We start from the raw sequence: 22,951 nt of genomic DNA, 5'->3' as shown, positions 1-22,951 counted from the left end.
AAACATGATGTTTACTTTCCAGAAAAATTGCACTTTCCAATCTGACAGTTGATCAAGGGATCCCCCCACTGCTGTCAGCAGGAAGAAGTGTTTAAACACAGGGATGGGAGTTTAAACATTTTCTCATTATCACAGAATAAATAAATAAATAAAATAAAGGCATTGAGCCTCGCAGACCACCTGCTGTGAGAGTAATGAAGCTGTGTCACATGACCAGAGTGAGAGGACTTTTATCTCTGCCCCCAATATCATTACTGAAGTGACACCTGTCACATGACCCAAGTCAGGTCTTTTATCTGTGTTCCCCAAATGCAGTTCTGGGTTACGGTGGGATTTTTTTGTGCACGGTGCATTGCCCATTTGTGCCATTATGGATAGAGTTTTGTCAGCATTTGTATTAGAAAACTCTTCTTTTTTCTTGGGATTTATAAATTGGCCATAAAAGTTCGCTCTTGGCTGAAGCAAAACAGAGAGAATCTTAACCTGGCACGGAGGTTGTTTGATTTATTTATTTATCTTAAAGGCAAATATTCATTAAAAAAATCTGCTGTTAAACTGTGCACATTTTAAAAAAGGATGCTTATAAGTTAAATGGCTTTTTTCACTCAAATTTCTTTTTAAATATATGTATTTTTGTATGACCTGCTTTTTTGGTGTGGTGGTGGGGCTGGAGCCTGAAGTTCTCCACTTATGTCCCCCACCCTACCCTACTAATCAACCGTATCCCTGTTTTGAGGGAGTGTCGCAGGAGAGGACAGTTCATTCAGCCCTTGGCCTCTCTGCTGATGCTGCTATCAAGGTTTCCTCTTCATGCCATTTGTAAAGGGTTTTGTCCAGACATGGTGTTCCCTGGCTAGCTGTTGCCCCTGAAATCATTGCTGGGCTGGGGTGTGTGTGTCAAATCTCAAAAGGGAAACCTGCTTAAGTTCGGGCTTCCCCAGTCATCAGTAGTTTAGGAAGAAAATCCCTGGTGGCAGGTGTTGGCAGGTAGTATCAATGATGCTGTGTAGAGCAGGCAGCTTCCCTCTCCATCCCAAAGTCCCACCTACAAATTTTCTAAACAGAAGATCTATGGACCTCTTCCACCATGGGATCAGGAATAGGAAAAGAGTGCTGAGGGGCAGTACATCCTTCTGCCAGGATCTTCATGTTCCTCCACCCACAGGAGCACAAGGTGTGATTTGTCCCTTTGGCAATTTGAGTTTTAGGGGGCAAGGGAAGGTAGCTTTGAAAAGTAGCTGTTCTGCAATTGCAAAAACTACTTTCCATAGGAATCTGTAATGCATAGTCCCAACAGACACCACTCTGAAAAAGTGCTCTGCTTCCAATCTTCCAGCTTCCAGAATTCTGTCACCATCTAGTCACTACAAATCCTTTCATTTAACATGTTTTTGGTGCTTACTAATTAGGAAGAGACATCAGACCATAATCATTCCAGAATAGACCTTATAGCCCTTGGTTCTCCACTGCCCTGCACCTTGTGTGTTCATTTACACCTTTCCAAAGAGAGTGCAAAACACTACCATTCTGACTTGGTAGCTTTTGACACCCATTTTGCACTTGTAAACGACTATACAATGACAATGGAGAGCCATTATGATCAATAATACAAATTTGAAATGCACCATGCCTTTCTACTTGTTAAAAAAGCTGTTACCATCTAACAACTGGTTTCAGAGTAGCAGCCCTGTTAGTCTGTATTCGCAAAAAGAAAAGGAGGACTTGTGGCACCTTAGAGACTAACACATTTATTTGAACATAAGCTTTCGTGAGCTACAGCTCACTTCATCGGATGCATGCAGTGGAAAAATGCACTGAATGCATCCAATGAAGTGAGCTGTAGCTCACGAAAGTTTATGCTCAAATAAATTTTGTATTCCATGTATTTTGTATTCCAAATAAATGCAGTGGAGTCATGGAATACTCGTGGACCAGTAACTAGTTAAAGACGGGAAACCAAGAGAAGGAATAAATGGTCAGTTTTCAGAATGGAGAGAGGGAAATAGCAGTGTCTCCCAGGGATCTGTACTGGGATCAGTGCTCTTCAACATATTCAGAAATGATCTGGAAAAAGGGGTAAACAGTGAGGTGGCAGAGTTTGCAGATGATCCAGAATTACTCAAGATAGTTAAGTCCAAAGCAGACTGTGAAGAGTTACAAAGGGATTTCACAAAGCTGGGCAACTGTGCTTCAAAATGGCAGAAGAAATTCAGTATTGATAAATGCATATTGGAAAATGTAATCCAAAATATGCATACAAAATGATGGGGTCTAAATTAGCTTTTACCATTCAAGAAAGAGATCTTGGAGTTGTTGTGGATAGTTCTCGAAAACATCCTCTCAATGTGCAACGGCAGTCAAAAAAGCTAACCATGTTAGGAACCATTAGGAAAGTCATGGATAATAAGACAGTAAATATCATAATGTCACTATATAAATCCATGGTTTGCCCACACCTTGAATCTGCATAAATTTCTGGTCACTCCATCTCAAAAAAGATATATTAGAAATGGAGAAGGTACAGAGAACAGCAACAAAAATGGTTACGCGTATGGAACAGCTTCTCTATGAGGAGAGATTAACAAGAGAGGGACTATTCAGCTTGGAAAAGAGATGACCTAAGGGGGTATATGAGAGAGAGGGCTGTGGGGGTATGGGTGTGTGTGTGTGTGTGTGTATATATAATCATGAATGGTGGGGAGAAAGTGAATTGGGAAGTGTTATTTACCCCTTCACCTAACATAAGAACCAGGAGTAACTCAATGAAATTGACAGTAGGTTTCAAACAAATACAAGGAAGTACTTCTTTGCAAAATGCAGTCAACCTGAAGAACTCATTGCCAGGGATGCTGTGAAGGCCACAAGTATAACTGGGTTCAAAAAAGAATTAGATAAATTCATGGAGGATAGGTCCATCAATGGCTATTAGCCAAGATGGTCAGGGATGCAACTCCATGCTCTGAGTGTCCCTAATCCTCTGACTGCCAGATGTTGGGACTGGACAACAGAGGATGGGTCACTTGGTAATTGCCCTCTTCTGTTCATTCCCTCTGAAGCATCTGGCATTGGCCACTGTCAGAAGACAAGACAGTCTGACCCAGTATGGCCATTCTTACGTTCTTATAACTTGCATCCAAGAGTTTTAAAAGAACTGGTGGTTAATGTTGATTTTCAATAAGTCTTAGAAGACTGAAAGAAACCTAATGTGCCATCATTTAAAACAGGTAAATGGGATCTCCTGGATAATTATAGGCCTGTCAGTCTGATATTGATCCTGGGGCTAGATAATGGAGTGGCTCAAAAGAGACTCAATGAATAAAGAATTAAAGGAGGATAATATATTTATGAGCAATCAGCATAGAAAATAGATCCTGTCAAACTAACGTGATGTCTTTTTTTTTTTTTTTTAATGAGTTGAAAAGTTTGGTTGACAAATGTAATAGTGTTGATGTAATGTACTTAGACTTCTGTAGGCCTTTGACTTGGTGTCACATGACATTTTAATTATAAAATAAAACTATATAACATTAACTTGGCACATATTAAATGGCTTAAAAGCTTGCTAACTAATAGGTCTCAAAATGTAATTGTAAATGGGGAATCATTAAGCAAGTGGGTATGTTTCTAGTGGGTTTCTACAGGGAGTTGTTCTTGACCCTACACTATTTAACACTTTTATTGATGAGCTGGAAGAAAACATAAAATTATTACTGATAAAGTTTGCAGATGACACGTGAGATGAGGAAGTGGTAAATAATGAAGAGCACAGGTCACAAATACAGAACGATCTGGATTGCTTAGTAAACTGTGTACTGCAAACAATATACATTTTAATAAGGCTAAATGTGAAGGCGTGCATCTAGAAACAAAGAATCTAGGCCATACTTACAGGACAGGGGACTCTATCCTAGGAAGCAGTGACTTTGAAAAAGATTAGTTGAAAGTGAGCTCTCAGTGTTACACTGGCCAAAAAGGGATGCTTGGGATGGATAAACAGGGGAACCTCGAGAAAGAGTAAAGAGGTTATTTTACCTCTAAATTTGGCACTGGTGCAACCACTGCCGGAATATTGTGTCCAGTTCTGGTGTCCACAATTCAAGAAGGATGTTGATAAACTGGAAAGGGTTCAGAGATAAGCCACAAAAATGATTCAAGGATTAGAAAACCTGCTTTATAGTGCTAGACTTAAGGAGCTCAATCTATTTAGCTTAACAAAGAGAATGTTAAAGGATGACTTGACTGCAGTCTGTAAGTACCTACATGGGAAACAAATATTTGATAACAGGCTCTTTATTCTAGCAGAGAAAGGTATAACATGATCCAGTGGCTGGAAGTTGAAACTAGACAAATTCAGACTGGAAATAAGGCATACATTTTTAACAGTGAGAGTAATTAATTATTGGAACAATTTACCAAGGGTAAATTGGTGGATTCTCCATTACTGAGACAACATTTAAATCAAGATTGCTGAAAGATGTGCTCCAGGAGTTATTTTGGGGAAGTTCTATGGCCTGTGCTATACAGGAGGTTATATTAAATAATCAGAATGGATCCTTCTGGCTTTGGAATCTGTGAATCTATTACCTTGCTTATCCCACACCTACACCAGTATAACCCCACTGAATAGTGGAATTACTCCCAATTTAAAGCTGCACAAATCAACTCAAAATCAGAATCAGAGGGTCATATTATTTACACTAAATTCCCTCTGACACTGTAAAGGGGCTAGAAAGTGGGCATAAGTAACACCCACATTGAGGTTGTGTAAAGGGGACTTAGTGTAAATGAGAATTAGGTCCATACAATGTATAAATTGAAAAGTCATAGTTTGTCTCCCTGTCAAGGTAGATAGCATTAAGATTGTGAAATATGCTAAGAAATTCAAAGTATGTCCTAAGTCATCACTGATTTAGGGTCTAATCCTGCACACTTTAATCATCAGCATATTCCTTACTCATACAAGTTCTCCCATTCACTTCAGTGGCACTACTTAGGTGAGTAAGGATTAGTCACGCATGTAAGGTTTGCAGGATCAGGCCTTTAGAATAATTTCTTTGCTTAAATTTCCCTCACAGCTTTGCTTTGAGACTATGCTGAGGCTTCCAGTTTCCGGATTTCTCCAAATACTAGGAGATGAGCAAAGATGCTTTAGATGATTGAATGAAACAGAGAAAAGCACTGTTAGTAAGAACTCTTCTTCTAACTTCTTCCAGGAAGAATCCCTGTGAGAAATGTGGTAGGAGTGAAAGAACTCCCAGCTACTCCCACCAGCCTTCCCTGTCAGGAGACACCAGAGAGTACCTTTTCTGTTCATAGTCTGTCAGCAGCCCAGAGATCAAGGATATTAAAACAGGCTGGTAACTCATTAGTGCATCAGTGCTCTATGCAACAATTTTACCATAACCAATCTTTGTTTTCAATCATCTTAATTCTGCACTGCGCTCGCTCTCATCAACACCTAAACATCTTTTGGATACAGCATAAGAAGACCTCTGAATTAGGCTCTAAACAGCTGGCCCACAATGCACATTTCTAATGCTCTGCTGGTGTGGAATCAGTAGAGTGATAATCCTGTTAGTAATGGCAGAAGCTCCCCCTTGGAAATTATAACAAATAGTCTCAAACAATTCCTTTTGTTGATGACTTTATCCAAGAAACCATCTTCCCTGGAAACTTCACTCAACTTTAGACTAATCCCCTCCTTCCCTCAGGAGCTCTTTTGTTGGAGGAGATTGTAGGCAAGCCCAGGCCTGACAGGTCTCTGTAAGCCTTGGATCAGTCCCTACTTTCTTTCAATTGTCAACCCCCATCAGTCCCGTTTGTTCATCAATCTTCTGGTCCAGGGATCTCTCTATTAAGAGACAAATGGCTGGGTTTATTTGGAAGGTCCAAACTCTAGACTGTGCTTTTACTTCTTGGTTGCCAAGTCAATCTTCCTGACGTTGCTTTCTAAAAAATACAAAAGACACATCAGGACATCTGCACTGTCTCCTTCTTTCCCATTGAAAGGTGGCTTTTATAAAGAAATCTCCCTGGACCAGACTGTCTTCTCAGTTACATCAGTGTAAATCTGCTGATTTCAGAGGAGCTATTCGAGATGTCCACAGGTGCAACAGAGAGCAGAATCTGCCCCTGTAACCAAGAATGCTTTCGGGATAAAAATCTTTGCCTAGAGAATTCTTGATCGACTAAATCTATGAATCCAAAGAAAAAATGTATAATCCCAAATATTCTGCAGATTTATTTGCTTTCGTGACTTTGATTATTAAAGATGAATTTAAAACAACTCTAAGCTTTGCATGGACACCCCTTGTGGCCCAGCTAGTTCAGTAGCACAAAGGTATAAAGGGGCCCCTATATTGGATATTTGCATTAAGGGTACCACTAAATTCCCTCTCCTTCAGATGGATGTTCACAACAGGGTGGAGACTGAATGGAGCTATGGCATGGAACATAGGACATCCTGCATATGGACTTGGCACAGTTTATTTCCTCACAGAGCACAGGGAGTACAGGGAGGAGATTGTGACAGTGATGTGGTGCCCCTTACTCTGAGTTCATGGCAAAGCCACCATTGAACCTTTTATGTTCTGTTGTTTGTTTTTATTTTTGCACCCCATTCAGGTTGAGTAGTGAAAGCAGGCTGCCAATTTCCCTGTTTCTAGTCTGTTTCACTTTCTCATACATGAGCATAATGTTGTGCTTTAGATGCCAAGTTACCATTATTTAGATTATTTTAAACCTGCTTTTAATTGGCAGCTTTTAAAATACATTTAACATCTCACTCTTTCTGTAATAAAAATTAAAAAATCTAAATTCATACACTACTAGATTACATCCCAGTAATTGAACATTGGAAGAAAGCTTGAGTGACATTTAAACTTGTCTAGTATGTAAGGCGTGTGTGTGAAAGAGAGAGAGATGGGGAAATAAGAAGGAATAGTGTCAACATGAAATCTAGTAAATATTTTAAAAATTAATTATTTTTGTGATTGTGTATTTTGTGTGTGAAAGACCCCCAAAAATGGGGCAAACTGATTAAGGTTTTGATCCTGCAAACACTGAAGCACGAGCATAACTTTACTCAAGTGAGTAGTCCTAGAGCTTTCGATGGAATTACTGACCAGAATAAAGTTACTCATGTGTTTGCAGGATCAGGACCTATCTGACTGCACAGAGGAAACAGCAAAACTGACTGCACAAAATCTCCTGACAAATGCACAAAGTAAACAAACTGAAAAAAAATGGAACTTTTTTTCTGTGTTTTCTTTCAGTAATAGTGATCTGAGGTGTTATTTGTAGCAATAGTAGGTAAAAGGTATTCAGACAGAAGCGGGAGTTTTAAGTTAACAATTTTCCAGTAAAACTGAAATACAAACCAGGTAAAATCAATGCTGTTATAATTTAAGACAACTTCAGCATCTTTACCTAGTTCTTCTCAGACATTAGAGCACACATAGGTCCAAATTCTGATAATACTGTTATGCTGATCTAAACCCAAAGTAATTCCATCTACTGAAGTGGTCCTGGTTTTACAATGATGTAATTGAAAGCATAATCTGATCCATGGCATGTGTGCTGAGTTACTCAGGGCATGTCTACACTCAGACGTTTCACTGCAAACAGAAAATCACCTCCACAAGAAGCGTACAGTTCTTACTGGTGCTACTTTGCGGTGATGTGCAAATGAAGACACTTTCTTCCTGTTTACGCAGCTTTTAGCCTCTGGAGGATATCTCACAGCGCCTTGGTGACCACTCTGGCCAGCAGCTCTGTTGCTCTGAGGCCATGTAAACAGACGTCCGCCCCTTCCCCTGTAAAGCCCCGGGAACTTTGAAACTCCCCTTCCTGTTTTCTTGGCAAGTGCTCACTTGTCATTTGGCCAGGTGACAATGGCTGCTCCATGGAGCAAATGATCCCCTGCTTGGAGCAATGCTGAGCTACTGGAGCTGATCAATGTTTGGGGAGAGGAGGCTGTGCAGGGACCCAGGACGCCTCGCGATCACCTCCCACCCCTTCCCACAAGAGCTATCCTCAAAATGGAGAGAGCTGCACTGTGGGATAGCTGCCCTCAGCGTGTGGCTCTCATCGGGGATGGAAGTGCTGCAAATGTGAACACGATCTGACCCCTCTGGAAGTAAGTGAGAACACAAACCAGTGCTTTCCTTTTACCGGTTCCCGGTGAAACTGACAGCGCAAAAACTCTGCAACTGTAGACATAGCCTTAGATAATGAAGGTATGAGTGGTAGTGGGGAGTATACCTGGGCGTACATTTTGGCATTTTTAACCCTAAAAGGAAAAGGCCTACACAATAAATTCCGGCCTCGAGATCTGTGGAGAACTAGAATAGGTTAATATAACAAACAGCAGTCCAAGAGCTGAGAAGCCATCCATCAGTGGTTCCTAGGCTCAGATAATCTAATGTAGGGTATACACACCCCTGAAGGAATGTATATAGTGCAAACTCCAAGCATGACAGGGAACATTTGTTAGGACTCACCCTGTTCAGATGAGTAGAGCGCCTGTACCTTTCCCCAGTTACTTCAACAGTAATCTCTTTGTATGACTGAAAAATGTTTGGGAAACTAATACCAGTAAGCAAGTTTGAAGAAATTAACTGCTGATCATGCTCAGAAGCTAACTGCAAAACTTGATTAACTCACCATTGGCAAATGCAGACCAAGCAAAGAAAAACGTTAAGCAGTCCTGTAATTACGAATGACATGAAATTCAAAAATATTTGGGGGAGGGGGCATCCTGCCCTCACGGGGAGGGCACTGGTCTGAGAGTTAGGGAAGCTGGTGTGGCAAACATATTGCTATTAAAAATAGAGATGGGGAAGTTTCCATGGGAGCCAATGCTGCTGATGCTATGAGCTATAACGCCTGCAGAGTCTGCTCCTCGCCCCTACACCCTTCAGATGGCGGGTAAGGGAGAGGGCCTATGGGTTAGTGGCAGACAGGTCTGCCCTCTGTCTGGCTATTCTGAGAGCTGTAGGATATCTTTGCGGATGTTGGTGTAGCTGTGTTTGGAGGCTACAGGCCTGCAATCCCCCTTTCCTCCACCTGGGTGGAAGCTCAGGAATGAGAACTTTTTAGAATTTCCTGCTTAACCTTTCCTTAGCCATGGGTTTTGCCATGGGACGAGCGATTGTAACCCTTTTCTGTCCCGCTCTCCCCACCTTAGGGCCTTACCAGCCCACATGGGGACTCGTTATGGGCTCTCATTTGGTGAGGATGTTGGCAGTAGCTTCTATAGTGAAAAACGAACACTGTTCTTTTAGTTCCTCACCTAAAAGGCTGTTGAACATTCTTGTTTTTCACCAAAACTTGCTTGAACTGGCTTGGCGATGACCCTTTTGGTAAGGAGCAAATAGGTCACAGATTTCTGGCTGCAGCCTCACTCCCGGAACTGTAAACAGTGACTGTGCTGTGGAGAAACCAAGTTTGAGGAAAGAGACTGAAAAGGATGTTTTCCTCACCATACCTGCTCTGTATTGTCTGCACTCTCACTCCACCTGCAAATATCTTTGCTTCTTAACCTAAAATTGTGGGTGGGAGCAGCAATGGCTGCAGAGACACCAGAGAAGCTCTGATCTGCCTAATGTTTCCCAAAGCCACTGTTCAGAGAAATATAGTTTCGTATACATGGGACATTCACCCAGGCAAATCCTTCCACTTGTATTAGTGTTAGTGCAGATAAACTGTTTATCTGAATCACAATTGTCCCCAACTCCTGGTGTTAAAAATATGGCATTTAATTCAGGAGCAGGCACTTTAGAAAACAAAGTATAGGATGCTGTAAAACATATTAGCTGTGGACTTGATCCCGCAAACCCTTCAGTGCATGAGCAATCTCATTACTGATCACATGAATGAAATTATTTGTGTGCTTATGTCTTTGCAGGATCAGGCCCCCCCTTAGTTAACTAAAATCCACTGAAACTTTGTTTAGCCAGTGGAAAGAGGGAACCTTTTTAACTGCAGAACTGCTGAAATTCCCCTGTTCAAGTTTCAGTTGAAGCAAACCTGTAATCACTTTCCTTGGTTTACAGTACCTCCATTTGTAAAGTGTGAGGAAGGGGGACTCTTACATTACTACTTTTCTAATACTGGCAGTTCATATCACCTGACATAAATTAGTTTGGAAACTTCTTTCTCATAGCTCACTTTCTTATGCATTTTTGGAGAGGGAAGGAGAGAATGCAGGTGTGTTTCTGAAACTCAGGCTCCCTAAAAATCTCGTCTCTGTTTTTGTTTGTTTGCTCCTTTTTTTTTTAAAGCAGACAAACAATAGGAAAACATTATTTGGCAGAACAGTGGTGGGAATGCAACCCGCTAATCAAAAGGATTCAAATCGATCTGTGCACTGCCAAGCTCTCTCCTTCCCACCCAGTGGAGGGAGAAAAGAAAGAAAAAGAAAGGAGAGAGAGAGAGCAAAGGCATAGAGCTTCTCTCCTTCAGCAATCCCACAAATGCAAAACCTTCCACTCCAGTGACTCCTCATTAACTTACCGAATCTGACAGTCTAATTATCACGGCTGCTTCGCGCTTAGAATAAATAAATACTAAAGTGGGTGTTTAAAGAAATTGAGAAGGGAAATTCAGTCATCTAGACAGTCAATAGAGAGAGTTTATTTTAAATTTTTATATTCCTATGTATTTATATCATTTTGGGAAAGATAATGAGATAGTTGTCTTTCAGACTAATTGAGTTCCTAGGCTCATGGCTGCTTGCTGTCACTGTCTCAAACTTAGCTTTAACTTTTGTGCCTTAGAAATCTGATCACTGCATCTCCATTTACGCTTCTCTGCTGATAACCCGATGAAGGCAGAAGTGCAGCTGAGAGTGGAAAATGACTAAATGGTATTGCTGGTCTCAGCACCTTTCACAGCAAACAAGACAGCTAAATCTTTTTAGATTTGCCTGTAATGATCTTAAAGGAAAAGTGCAACTTAAAGAAACCTCTGATACAATTTTGTAGACAAAATAAGCCAGACTCCGACTGTGTGGTGTCTGTAATATTCAAAGGTATTAACAGCACCCATCAGTCATGGACGTTCTGCTGCCTGAACATTTACTTATTAAACATAGGCCCACTGTAGAGTTACTTTGGATTTACAGTAGTGTGACTGAGAGCAGCATTCACCTTATTGTCTGTTGTATTTAGTTTGCCAGAGTGCATATGGGCCAAACTTTGAGGTTTATACTCAAGGCTAGTTGTACTTTTTCAGGAGCATGCATGGGGGAATAGACACAGGGAACCTTCCTTCCCTCCCATCACCCAGCCCTACTCCCCTGTGCTCCTGTACAGGGGCCAGGCACAGTCCTACTTCTTGTGCTCAGGCAGCGTGAGGTCAGCTGCAGGCACTTTCAAAGGGTTTAGCAGAGGCTACATTTCCAGAGGCCTGTGCCTCAGGTACTCGGCCTCCAGGAGCTCCTGCTCTAGGGTGATGCACCTTTGCATTGCCTGCTACCGACAGCTGTGGTATAAAGGCACTCAGTCTTTACACAGGCAGAACTCCCATACAAGTCAGCCTCTCTGAAAATCAGACCACTTGAGGCTGATGGGAATTTTGCCTGAGTAAGGAATGAGAAAAGATTTGGAAAATTGTCCAGAAATAACCCTATAGCAGGGGTGGGCAAACTACGACCCGCAGGCCAGATCCAGCTTGCATGCTGTTTTAAGACGGCCCACGAGCTCCTGCTGGGGAGCGGGGTCTGGGGTTTGCCCTGCTTCTCCACACCATGCGGCTCGGCTCGGCTCCAGCTGGGGCGCTGGGTTGGGGGCTGCTCCATCCAGGGCGCTGGGTTGCGGCCCGTACCACGAGGCTTGGGCCAGCTCCGGCTGGGCACTGGGTCGGGGGCCGCTCCACACAGCTCCCAGAAGCCGCGGCATGGCCCTGCTTCAGCTCCTATGTGCTCCAGTGGCCCTCTCTGGTGCTTCAGTGGGAGCTGCAGGAGTAGTGCTTGCAGATGGGGCAGTGTGCAGAGCTGCCTGGCCGCACCTCCGCATAGGAGCTGGAGAAGGGACATGCCACTGCTTCCGGGAGCCGCTTGAGGTGAGCGCTGCCCAGAGCCTGCACCCCTGAGCCTCTCACTATGCCCCAACCCCCTGACCTAGCCCTGATCCCCCTCTCGCTCTCCAAAACCCTTGATCCCAGCCCGGAGCACCCTCCTGCACCCCAAACCTCTCATCCCCAGCCCCACCCCCGAGCCCACACCCCCAGCGGGAACCTGCACCCCTGCCTCAACCGTGATCCCTCTCCCACCCTCCAACCCCCTCGATCCCAGCTCAGAGCACCCTCCTACACCCCAAATTCCTCATCCTCAGCCCCGCCCCAGAGCCCTCACTGTCCCCCCCCAACCCCAATTTTGTGAGCAGTCATGGCCCGCCATACAATTTCTATTTCCCGATGTGGCCCTCAGGCCAAAAAGTTTGCCCACCCCTGCCCTATAGAAAGGATTGCTTTGATTCATGGGCCAGCATAAATTGAGGTGGTGGTTTATCACCAAAGGCAGAACTTTGAGTCACGCCCATATAAGACATATTAAAACTGGATTTATACATTTAAAATGGCCTTAAAACTTCCAATGCATCTAAAATTGCTTTTCAACATGAGATGTCTAACCATGAGTCCTGAGGATGTCTCCATCCCAACGGCAGAACTCAGCGGTGGATCAGGCACGTGGTCGGACACTGATGTGAGTACATAAACTTTTCAACTGTGACTGAGAATCTAATCAAAGCAGCTGACTCAGTCAAGAGATTATTTCACAGACAGAAGCCTCCTGCAGGCTGCCTATTGTTTACACTATGCTGCACTGAAATTTCTCACCGGTGCAGCTGGGCCAGTGGTAGCAGCAGTGGAAGCTCTTGTGTAGGCAGTGACAAGGTAGTGCTGTTTTAAGCACTGTGTTCTGAGCAGAGTTACATGATACAGCGGCTAAAAGGCATGTGCCCTGTTGACACCAGCACCCCCACACACTGGAACTGAAGTGGTGGTAGCAACGATGGGGAATTTTAGGCCAACCAGGCGAAGCAGACACACATGTGTGCCTGAAGGTGGCTGGGAAGCACTCTTGCATGTCTTGAAATCTCTCATCACCAGTTCACAAAGGGTGACATTTCCCTGCTAGCAAAGGCCCAGCATCAGGCCTATGCACAACTTAAATCTTACTTAGCCCCTCAAAATAGGACTTGAGTGAGACTTAATGGTCTGTAGACCTTGGGCTGATCCTCTGCACAGGACTGAATGTCACCCACATTGTGAGAAAGGCTTCTGTTGAGCTGGGCCTTGAGTCCAATGGGAACTTGAAGGCACATCAAGCTCAGACCTCTGTGCTTCCTCAATCGCTGCTAATCAAGCATCACAGTCTTGGGCGCTTGGGTGAAGCTGCTCTCTAGTTAAGTTCTTCCTACAGGACTATATTGGTGCCATCCACAACGTGTCACGGCTTGCTGCATTCCCATCCCAAAGGACAGCTCTAAAGCCTTTGAAGGCAAACGAAATGTAAAAATAAACTAAATTTGCAGTTATGGCAAATATTACTCTGCCTTAGTTCTGATAGCACACAACCTTGGGGGCTACCTTAGTGTAAGGCCATTGGAAGTGGGGTACTAGAACGAAAGGAAGAGGGAGCTCTGTTTTGCCACATAAATGGTTGAGTCGACATGCTGGTGTTCAGGCAGTAAATCCTGAGCCGTACCAGGCAGCAAGATGCAATTCACAGCTCTAGCTTGTGGCTTTATCTGCACTGCTGTGGCAGGGGGCTGTGTCATAGGGTAGCTCAGGGTGAGAAGGAGTGAAAATTGCTACACCTTTTTAAAGGGGACAGCATTGGTGGCTCCAGACTACCAGCTCATCCTGAAAAAGGCAAGACCGTAACCCTTTGATATACAGCAGGGGTGCTGATGTATTTGAGCCCAGGTGGACTCTGAGTGGGGTTTGAACCTAGGACCTACCGTGCTGAAAGCTTGAATCTCTGTCATTGGCGCTAAAGGGGAGTACATTAGCTGGTAGCTTGTATCTTCTTATGTGGACCAACCAGTAGAGGGCGGACTAAGACCCACACTCTGCTAGCGTGGGTTACACCAGTTCCCCAGTAGCTTGTATTAATGGAGCACAAAGGCCAGCATTCTAGCCCCCTCTATTCAGGGTTCTCAAGTGGGAAGAAAGAGCTCCCTGCTTCCTGTCGCCCAACTCTCAGGCTCACGGGCCAGCAGCCGCTGTCTGTCCATCAGCATTCATTTCAGTAATCACAAAGATGCTATTTAGGAGGGCTCTTGCCTTTGAATCATTGATTCCCTCAATTTCCCCTCAGAAGTAACCTTTAGGAGATATCCTCTGGCTATAAACTTGTCAGGGCAACTTATATAAAGGACAGTTCAGGCTACAATTATTTCACAAAAAGAGAAAAGAATTTCCAGGGGGAGCATTTTTTATGTTGGTTTCTGCCCCCTTATTTTGGTTCCTCCCTGCATCCCTTGAAGTCTACCCACCCCCCTTTTACCTTTTATTGCCATCTCATTCTTTGCCCTCCTACTTTAACTTTCTCCTTCTGAGGGCAGAAACTACCCCCCAGAATCCTTCAGAACAGAGTAGGAACAGAACATATTTAAAATCTGCACTGTTATCATAGCAACCAGAATGCTACATTTCAATTCCAAAATGATGTGATACCAAAATGACATGGGAGAACAAATGTCTTACATGATCATAGCAAGGGAGATGGATGCATTGGGAATTATTCAAAATTGCCTAATTTGTACAGTCCTAATGAGTTGCTCACGGATATGATCTTGTACAATCATACTGTACTTGTTTCAATCCAATAGACTTTAATTTTGTTCCCAGCATAGTCGTCGCTACGCTAACGATATGTAATTTCTTGTCCACTGAGGTGCCTCTCGCTGCTATGCTGTGCAATACCAGTGACAATAAATACGAGATGGGTATATAAACCCAGGTGAAAAGAATTCATCTCCTGTATGGAAATATGCCTTGGATATTATATCTTGTCCAGGAGAGTGACACATTGTGCCAATCTGTTGTCTCATTCCCTCTCCTATTTCTCCTTTCTCTCACTGTCTGTCTGTCTCTGTACCTATTTTTTCCACGCTCTCTCTTTCTCTGTCTCTTGGCACTGGCACTTTCATCTCCTCCCTTGGGGATTTGAGATGTCACTGCAGGAAGTGCTTGTCCGCCTCTCCAGCAGCAGCAGAGCCCTGTGGCTTTGACAAACCTCATTTAATTGGGAGGAAGCCAGGAGGGTTTGAAAGAACTGAAACAGCCACGAAACTCCTTTTATCAGGCATAATTTAAACTCTGCATGGAAAAAACCCTATATGTATAAAGAAAAGTCAACTTCCCTCCTGCTGCGAGTGCTCCCCACCTCTCCCCCAGCACAGGCAGGCTCCTGCGAGATTCCATCTTTTCATTTTTCTGAAATTGTCAAAGTAGATTTGTGCTCTGTGGCTGGGTGAACAGAAAAGGAATACAGATGTGTCTCTCTCACTCACACATATATATATATATACACACACGCGCGCACACACACACACACAGCACCTTCAGAAAGGCGGCAGTGCAGGAGAGATGCTAGCTGCAAGCTCTTTTGCTTAGGATATGTCAGAAAATCCAAAAACAGAAGTTTTCAAATAACTTTGCAGCTTGGTCCAAGAAGATTCCTCCTTAATCACCCTTATCTAGAAAAGGAGCTGGTGCCCAGGAATCTTTGGAGAATGCCAGGACCACTGGGCACATTATACAGGGTGGGTAAGAGATTTTTCAGCTCCATAGCTAGGCAGGCACTATTCTCTTTAGGTATTGGAGTAGTATGTGAATGTGTGGTTTTTGTTTTTATGTGATGAGTGAGCTACAGCGGGAGAGAGAAGTAAATGTAGGTAGTTCCAAGGGAGAGCTGGTTTGACAGGATGCAAGGGACAGCTGGTGTCTTCAAACTTCAAAAGGCAGCAGGAGGTCTATTTCAGGGAACCAGGCCTAACACATTGCGCCAAGCAGCTGGGAATTCAGGATATGAGCAAATCACAATTTGAATTAAACTACTCCCTCTGAAAATACAGCATCATCCAGCTCTAGGAAAGAACTTTGGACACGTAGTCACACAATTGGGAAAGGATGGCATTATATCAAGGCATTCACACCATTCCTTTTTCAGTGAACCCCCAATATTAAGGTTCCCTCCATGTTCTCTTCTAATATTAAAATATTGTCATGTGTTGGGGAAAAAAGCTAACACTTGTTCAAACTGCAGCGCAGAGCCCCAAAACTTTGCAGCTTATGGGAGCCTAGGAGGAGTCCTCAGGCTTTGAATTTACTAGGGATGCTCTTAACAAATCAAATGTGAAGTAGCCCCCTTCTTCCTGGGATGGAATCAGGATATAACATACCATCACGAAGCTGATGCAGCCGAGAGGGCAGAGCGCTGAAGAAGTTATGAACAAGTGCATCCTGTGCAGAGACCCGCTCTCGAGGAAAAGCTTTTAACATTTTCAATGCGAGGTCTTCAGCTCCTGGCACCCGGCCCAGCCTAGAAAAGCAAGAGAAATAAATTGCACCAGAGACGGGTCCAAGCCAGATAGCTAAGATCTGGAACCAGATCTGGATCTGAACTTCCTTAAAGCTGGGTATGGGAGGAGGTGTACAATCTGGGGAATTGGGGTATGTCCGTTATGGAGATATGGGCCTGTCCTGAAGTCTGGAGCTTCATGGGAACTTACTCCATTTTGAGGGTGCATATGTCCAGGAATTTGGTTATTCCTATCTCCAAATAAACCTGTTTAGAATCCTCCCTTTTCCCTTTTGAAGATAAATTGTTACTTTGCAATCACTGACGGCTGTATATTACATGGGTCATAACTGGAACCTCACAAGTTACTATTACGGTCAGACTCTTAGAAATGTACAGGTGAGAAAATGTCAAGTGTCAACTTGCCAATACTCTGCTAGACCTGTCAGGGTATGTCTATGCAGCAACTCGGGCTCGCATTGTGGGGCTGTTTCATTGCTGTGTAGACTTCCGGGCGTGGGCTAGAGTTGGGCTCTAGGACCCTGCAGGGTGGGAGGATCCCAGAGGTTGGGCTCCAGCCCGCGCTTGGAAGTCTACACAGCAATGAAACAGCCCCATAGCCTGAGTACTGCGAGTGCAAGAAGGCTGGCACGGGCCCGCCGTGGGTTTTTCTTTGCTGTGTAGAGAGAGACCTTCAGTGGCCACTACAGATTTGCGTTCAGAATTAAGAAGCCAAATAAAATATCCTTTCCCCGTCTACTACCCTCCAGTTTGGCCATGCAATTCGGCTCTAAATGTGTTGGGGGTGTGCCGATGTGACTCACTTGCTCAGGATGAATGTTTTAAATAAGAAAATATGCCCAGCAAATGCCAATGGCAAGTGGCCGACTCCCAGAGAGGACGGCAGCTGGGAGACTAGGAAGTGAAAGAGAGAAAACAAACAAACAAGCAAACTAATAAAAACAGTGCTTTTGGTTTTACGGCTTTTACTTTGTTTGCTCTGCTCCTGGGGTTTCAGCATCAGGTGGCACATCAGAGCTTGGCCTGTTGTGTTTCTACTGACTACCCCAGCTGGTGCTTCCCCTCTAAATGACATCACAGGACTGGTATCGCCCATGTGTCCTACTGTTTCATTCCTCTGATGCTTATGCTGCACAGAGGGCCTCGTGCTCTGGGTGTCATGTTTTGAGGAGAGAGGATGTTAAAAAAATGAGACGCTAGAGCACACAGCTTTGGGAAAAGTCAGGTCTTAGCTTCTCTAGGCTGTGATGGTTGATTGCTCAATTCTCACCTCAGGCAAAACCATACCAGCCCCTGCTGTGTAGGGGAGTATGATACTGGGACTCAAATTCTAGGTGTTAGCCTGTGGGAAGGCAGACCATTGGAAAAAGTGTGCCAGGCTCTTCTTCCCCCTCTCCTGTGATCCCCTTTGCCCTGCTTGGTATCCCCATGCTCAAGGCTCGATGCAATGCCACCAAGCTTTCCAGTACCCCTCTTCCAGGCTCCACACAGCTACCAAGCACTGGGTAGAACTCCTTAACTGGCCATGGAGGGTTTAACACGATGAAGTTCTCCTTCCCTTCTCAAGAGCTGAGTGTGCTGCCTCTGGAGTGTTTAGATCCTGCTCACTTAGAGAGTCAGAAGCAAAGAATCAAAGCGGGTTTAGCATTCAGTGCAGAACTCTGCCACCAAGGCGCTGGCCAGCTCATTGGTGTGATCTGTAATGGACCCTTTCAAGTTTTAGCGACTGGGTCCTATTACCAAAGGACTCTGAGGAGTGAGAAGGAAGCTGTGCCACCCAGCATGGTTTCAGGGAATACATCCATTTCCCTGTTTTTAATGGTAGCAAGCAGGGAGCCTGGAATTCAAGTTAGAGAAATGTTAGTTTGTGTATTCCTGAAAGTTTCTGAAGACATGGATTAAAATTGCACGTGCGTCTAGGAACGGTACTTTGCTGAAGACTTCAGCAGCATCTCCTTTCAGAAATTCAGAACAGAGGCTAAGGATGCCAGCTCTACAGCAGAGCGTATGTTCCCATGGAGCGATACTGGACAAAGCAGTGAGGTTCTGAACAACGATGATGAAAAGGGTAGTTACTGTGTAAAGGCCATAGTCCACCCTGGATCTATAGGTGTGTGAGCGGAGCGGTGTGACAGGATGCTGAGCAGAAACACGGCAGAATCAGCCGCCTGCCACGCCAGCCCCATTTCAGAGAATAAAGTGGAGCTGGCTGGAAAGAACCTGCCCTAATTGGGGAATGAGAGCCAGCTGCCAGCCCAGTTAGCCCAGGGCTATATAAGAGGCTGGGAAGAAGGAAGTGGGGGTGGTGGGATGGAGGAGAGTGAGGGAGTGCACACAAGGAGAAAGCCCTTCCTTTCTGGGTTCAGACCCAAGGAACCCAGAGCTGTACAAGCTGTATGGTGAGAAGGTGGTAGGAGCACAAACTTGTAAACAAAAGCACCAGTGGTTTCAGAATCCAAGGGCCTCTGAGTGACTTTGCAGAGACAGGAGGGCCAGCTGCTCCCTGTTACAAGCAGGAATAGTCTTTTTGGCTAACCTATGTGTGTGCAAAGCACCTAGCACAATGGGGTGTTTAGAGAGGGAAGGTCTTAGTGCTGAATGTCCATGGCCACATTGTGCAGCTTTATTTCAGGCATCGAAAACCTCCACAGAGTTATTCCTAATCTGGTACAGCCAGGTTAATTACGGATAACAGCATGGCTGCTGCCAGTCCATGATCAGGCAATGTTCCCCTCCTGACCTCATATCCGATCTTCAGGGATTAAGGTGCAGGGATGTTATCTCTATAAGGCGACCTATCTGACTAAAAACTGCCAGCCAGCAGTGACCAGGGAAGACTTCAATCCTCTCGGAGCCACTTCACAATAATACTTCTCTATTATTGATCAAATCAAACTGTAGTGACTAGGCCCTCTGAAATAGATTTGGGTACTGTGCTGAGTGAAAAGCAATTTCCCAGATTATAAATACCTTTCCTTGGCCGTGGGGTGGACAGATGTGGAGGGAAGGAGGAGGGGGAGCTATTTTAATGCTGACACTTTAGCCCAGGAGAAAGTGAGTGAGAAAGGTACTCTGCTCTACTGCAGTGTTTGAAGTGCTGTCTCTAGGATGAGCTGCTAAATCAAGGCCCAGGCCATCTCTAGTAGCATTTGGTCACTGAAGAATGTGAGTTCTCCTGCCCTAATTAACCCCAAGATGTTGTGTAGACAAGACCCTTGTATACCTTAACTAACTTTCTGGCAATATTCCTATCAACTATTTCTATGCAAGAGAAATTGGCCATCAAGTCTGCTCCAGAGGGCCTGGGAAAGCATAACCTTCCTGAATCAAATTGTGCCCCTCAAACAGCCACACATAATGCTGTTGAACTGCTGCTTGTCTGAGAATAATAAAGCCACTAAGTGCCTATCCCTACTGCAGTCTCTCAGAGTCTGATGCTTACCTTATGGCAGGTCTGATTATTACTAAGAACTGCTGTACTCATCCTAAACTTACTGAAGCTCATTTAAAGTTAAATGGTTGCATATAAAAACAAACAAACCCAGAGGCCGCTTTGACATTGCTGTCATAGGTAGCTTACCTGGCACAGATCATTCGGAGCCTCTGAGGTCTACTGGAGACGACCCTCTCTAGAAAGTTAATATGCAATCAAAAGATTAAACAAAAATCAAGCAACCAACCATTCTTTGAGCCCTTACAAAAACACGCGCTTGGAATTTCAAAGGCTCCTATAGAATCTGTCGCTGTAGCATTTATAAATATACATTATTCCTATAGGACTTGAATATCAGCAGTGATGTTAATAAGGCTGTTACCGTTCTGTAACCCTTTCTTTTCATATACCTATGAGGGCAGGTCTTGGGCCTGATTCTGTTTCCATTAAAGCCAGTGGGAGTTTTGCTTTTGACTTCCACAGAAGCAAGATCAGTCTCCAAAACCTAAGACTAAGAAATCAGGGGTAGTGTTGCCTAGTCAGAACCAGGGACCCAATCCAGCAAGGAGATCTGCCTGGGCAGACCCTTACACCCACAGAGAGAATCACTGAGGTCCAGGAGCTCCCACATAGGTGCAAGGGTTTGCCTTTATGGATCTGATTGCAAGACAGAGCCTGAGTGAGGGCTCTAGGACAGTGTTCTCAACCAAGGATATGTGTACTCCTGGGGGTACGCAGAGGTCTTCCAGGGGGGTACATCAACTCCTCTAGATATTTGCCTAGTTTTACACTAACAAAGGCAGTACAAACTAAAATTTTATACAGACAATGACTTGTTTTATACTGGTATATATACTATACACTGAGATGTAAGTACAAGATTTATATTCAAATTAATTTGTTTTATAATTAAAATAATAAATAAATAAAATAATGGTAAAAATGAGAAAGTAAGCAATATTTCAGTAACACTGTGCTGTGATACTTTTGTATTGTTATGGCTGATTGTGTAAGCAAGTAGTTTTTAAGTGAGGTGTAACTTGGGGTTACATAAAACAAATCAGACTTCTGAAAAGGATACAGTGGTCTGGAAAGGTTAAGAGCCACTGCTCTAGGATGGCTAAGTGTGCTTATCCAGATTCCCACTGTCATGCTTGCTTTATAACCTTTCTAGCAAACTGAAACCTTGCAGACTTTGCAGTTTGGGAGGGGGTTGGTTTTTTTAATGGTCAATTTTCAAAACAACTGGAATCTTTGTGATTTATACATTGAGAATGAAAACAGATTTTTCAAATGTCATCTTCCACTTTTCAAGCTCAAAGATTAATGTAACGTCACATTTATGGCATCCATAGTATGGACTAGTCACTTGAAGCTTTAAAAAAAAAAAAAAGAAAGAAACAATCCCCTTTGAGCTTTTTAACTGGTACATTCTTATCACCAAACAATTCCCTGTCACTGGAATTGCAGTCTGCACAATGCACTGACACAGTTCAGGGCTTTTATTCCACTTCACTGTTCAATGGAGTTTCACTCTCTCCCAAACTATTAGTAGGGTCCATTGTATTTCATTTCAAACAAGGGAAGTATTGCATCTGCACAGCCATTTTAATACCAAAGCCTTCAAAATAATTTTTAATGTGAGATTTCCTGCAGCTGCTTTGCACCCTTTAGATTGAAATGGCTCAGAAGGAGCCATTATTTTCCACAATGCAGTAGTTTGTAGTCCAGAAATTCTATGGGCTAGATCCTCTGTTGGTGACACATTACTCCACTGACTTCAATGGTTTTATGATGATGTATACCCTCTGAAGATTTCGCCCATTGAGTTCAACGGAGCTGTGCCTATTTACAGCAGCTGAGGGTCTGGCCCAGTATATTCACATTTAGGGTCACAAGGTAGCGCCTGGCTGTTGCATGAGTGCACTGAGGTGGGGAGAGTGAAAGGAGCCTTCTTCGCCACTTCTTATGCCTCCTGCAAAGTCTGCTGGGGTGGGATTGTAGAGGCACAAAGCACCTGTGATTCCCCACTTTGCTAGGATGTCCACAGTCACTCAGTGCAGCTTCCAAGGAGATGTTCACATCTGTGTAGAAAGCCCACAGCAGGCTTGTACAGCGCATGGTGTTCAAAATGGGACTTAACTGGGATTTAAGCGGTTCATATGTATTAAGCAGGCTTTCTGAACAGGGATGAATGTCACCCAAAGTGTGCAGTGCTGGCCAGGGCAGCCAGAGTCAGACACTATTGGCAGAGGACTCCTATGAAGTTTTAGCTACATCTAAAAGTTGCCCTCACTTGGCAGATCACTGACGGTGGGTAGCAGTGCAAACGCTTCTAGAGCACAGCTGACTCCAGGCATCCCTAGCAGCAGGACTGAATCAAACCCACAGGTTTTACAGGAAGGCGAAGGTTAAGGAAGAACTATAGCTATTGTAGTAATATTACAAGAAACTGCTAAATTAATTAAATTAATCTTGGGACCATTCCTGAATCTTTTCATAGGCCAGACTCCCACTGAAGTCAGTAAGGATTTCAGGATTGGGTCCACAGTATGTCCTAACCACAGTGCTGTCTCACTGAAAGCACAACAGTCTTACTAAGGACAGGTTTCAGAGTAGCAGCCGCGTTAGTCTGTATTCGCAAAAAGAAAAGGAGGACTTGTGGCACCTTAGAGCCCGAAAGCGTATGCTCAGATAAATTTGTTAGTCTCTAAATTGCCACAAGTACTCCTAGTCTTACTAATGTTCACCATGTTGACTTACAGGTTTGAGATATACAGGTGTATAGTTACCATCGTTTTACTACAATGACTACAGGATTCCTTGGCAGTTCTAAGTGTAATTGAAGTAGCACTCCCAAAACTGCCACACGGCAATGCACTGTGTCTACTGATCTGAGATTGGTTTCAGAGTAGCAGCCGTGTTAGTCTGTATCTGCAAAAATGCATGCATCCGATGAAGTG

The 22,951-nt window shown here is 43.9% G+C and overlaps 1 protein-coding gene across 1 annotated transcript in view; it reads right to left on the bottom strand.

Annotated features, from left to right (window-relative positions):
• Positions 1 to 5,707: 5,707 nt before the first annotated feature.
• CDK15 (cyclin dependent kinase 15) overlaps positions 5,708 to 22,951 on the bottom strand; it is a 51,022-nt gene continuing 33,778 nt past the window's right edge. The window contains exons 11-14 of the mRNA XM_043525683.1: positions 20,136 to 20,184; positions 16,416 to 16,555; positions 9,293 to 9,430; positions 5,708 to 5,949 (exon numbers count right to left, since the gene is read on the bottom strand). Coding sequence (XP_043381618.1) covers positions 9,321 to 9,430; positions 16,416 to 16,555; positions 20,136 to 20,184 — 299 coding nt within the window. The 3' untranslated portion in view covers positions 5,708 to 5,949; positions 9,293 to 9,320. The remainder of the gene's footprint in view (positions 5,950 to 9,292; positions 9,431 to 16,415; positions 16,556 to 20,135; positions 20,185 to 22,951) is intronic.

This window comes from Chelonia mydas, chromosome 11 (genome assembly GCF_015237465.2).
Source record: "Chelonia mydas isolate rCheMyd1 chromosome 11, rCheMyd1.pri.v2, whole genome shotgun sequence".
Classification (NCBI taxonomy): domain Eukaryota; kingdom Metazoa; phylum Chordata; order Testudines; family Cheloniidae; genus Chelonia; species Chelonia mydas.
The sequence above is the reverse complement of the archived record's forward strand: the minus strand, read 5'-3'. Positions and strand labels throughout refer to the sequence as shown.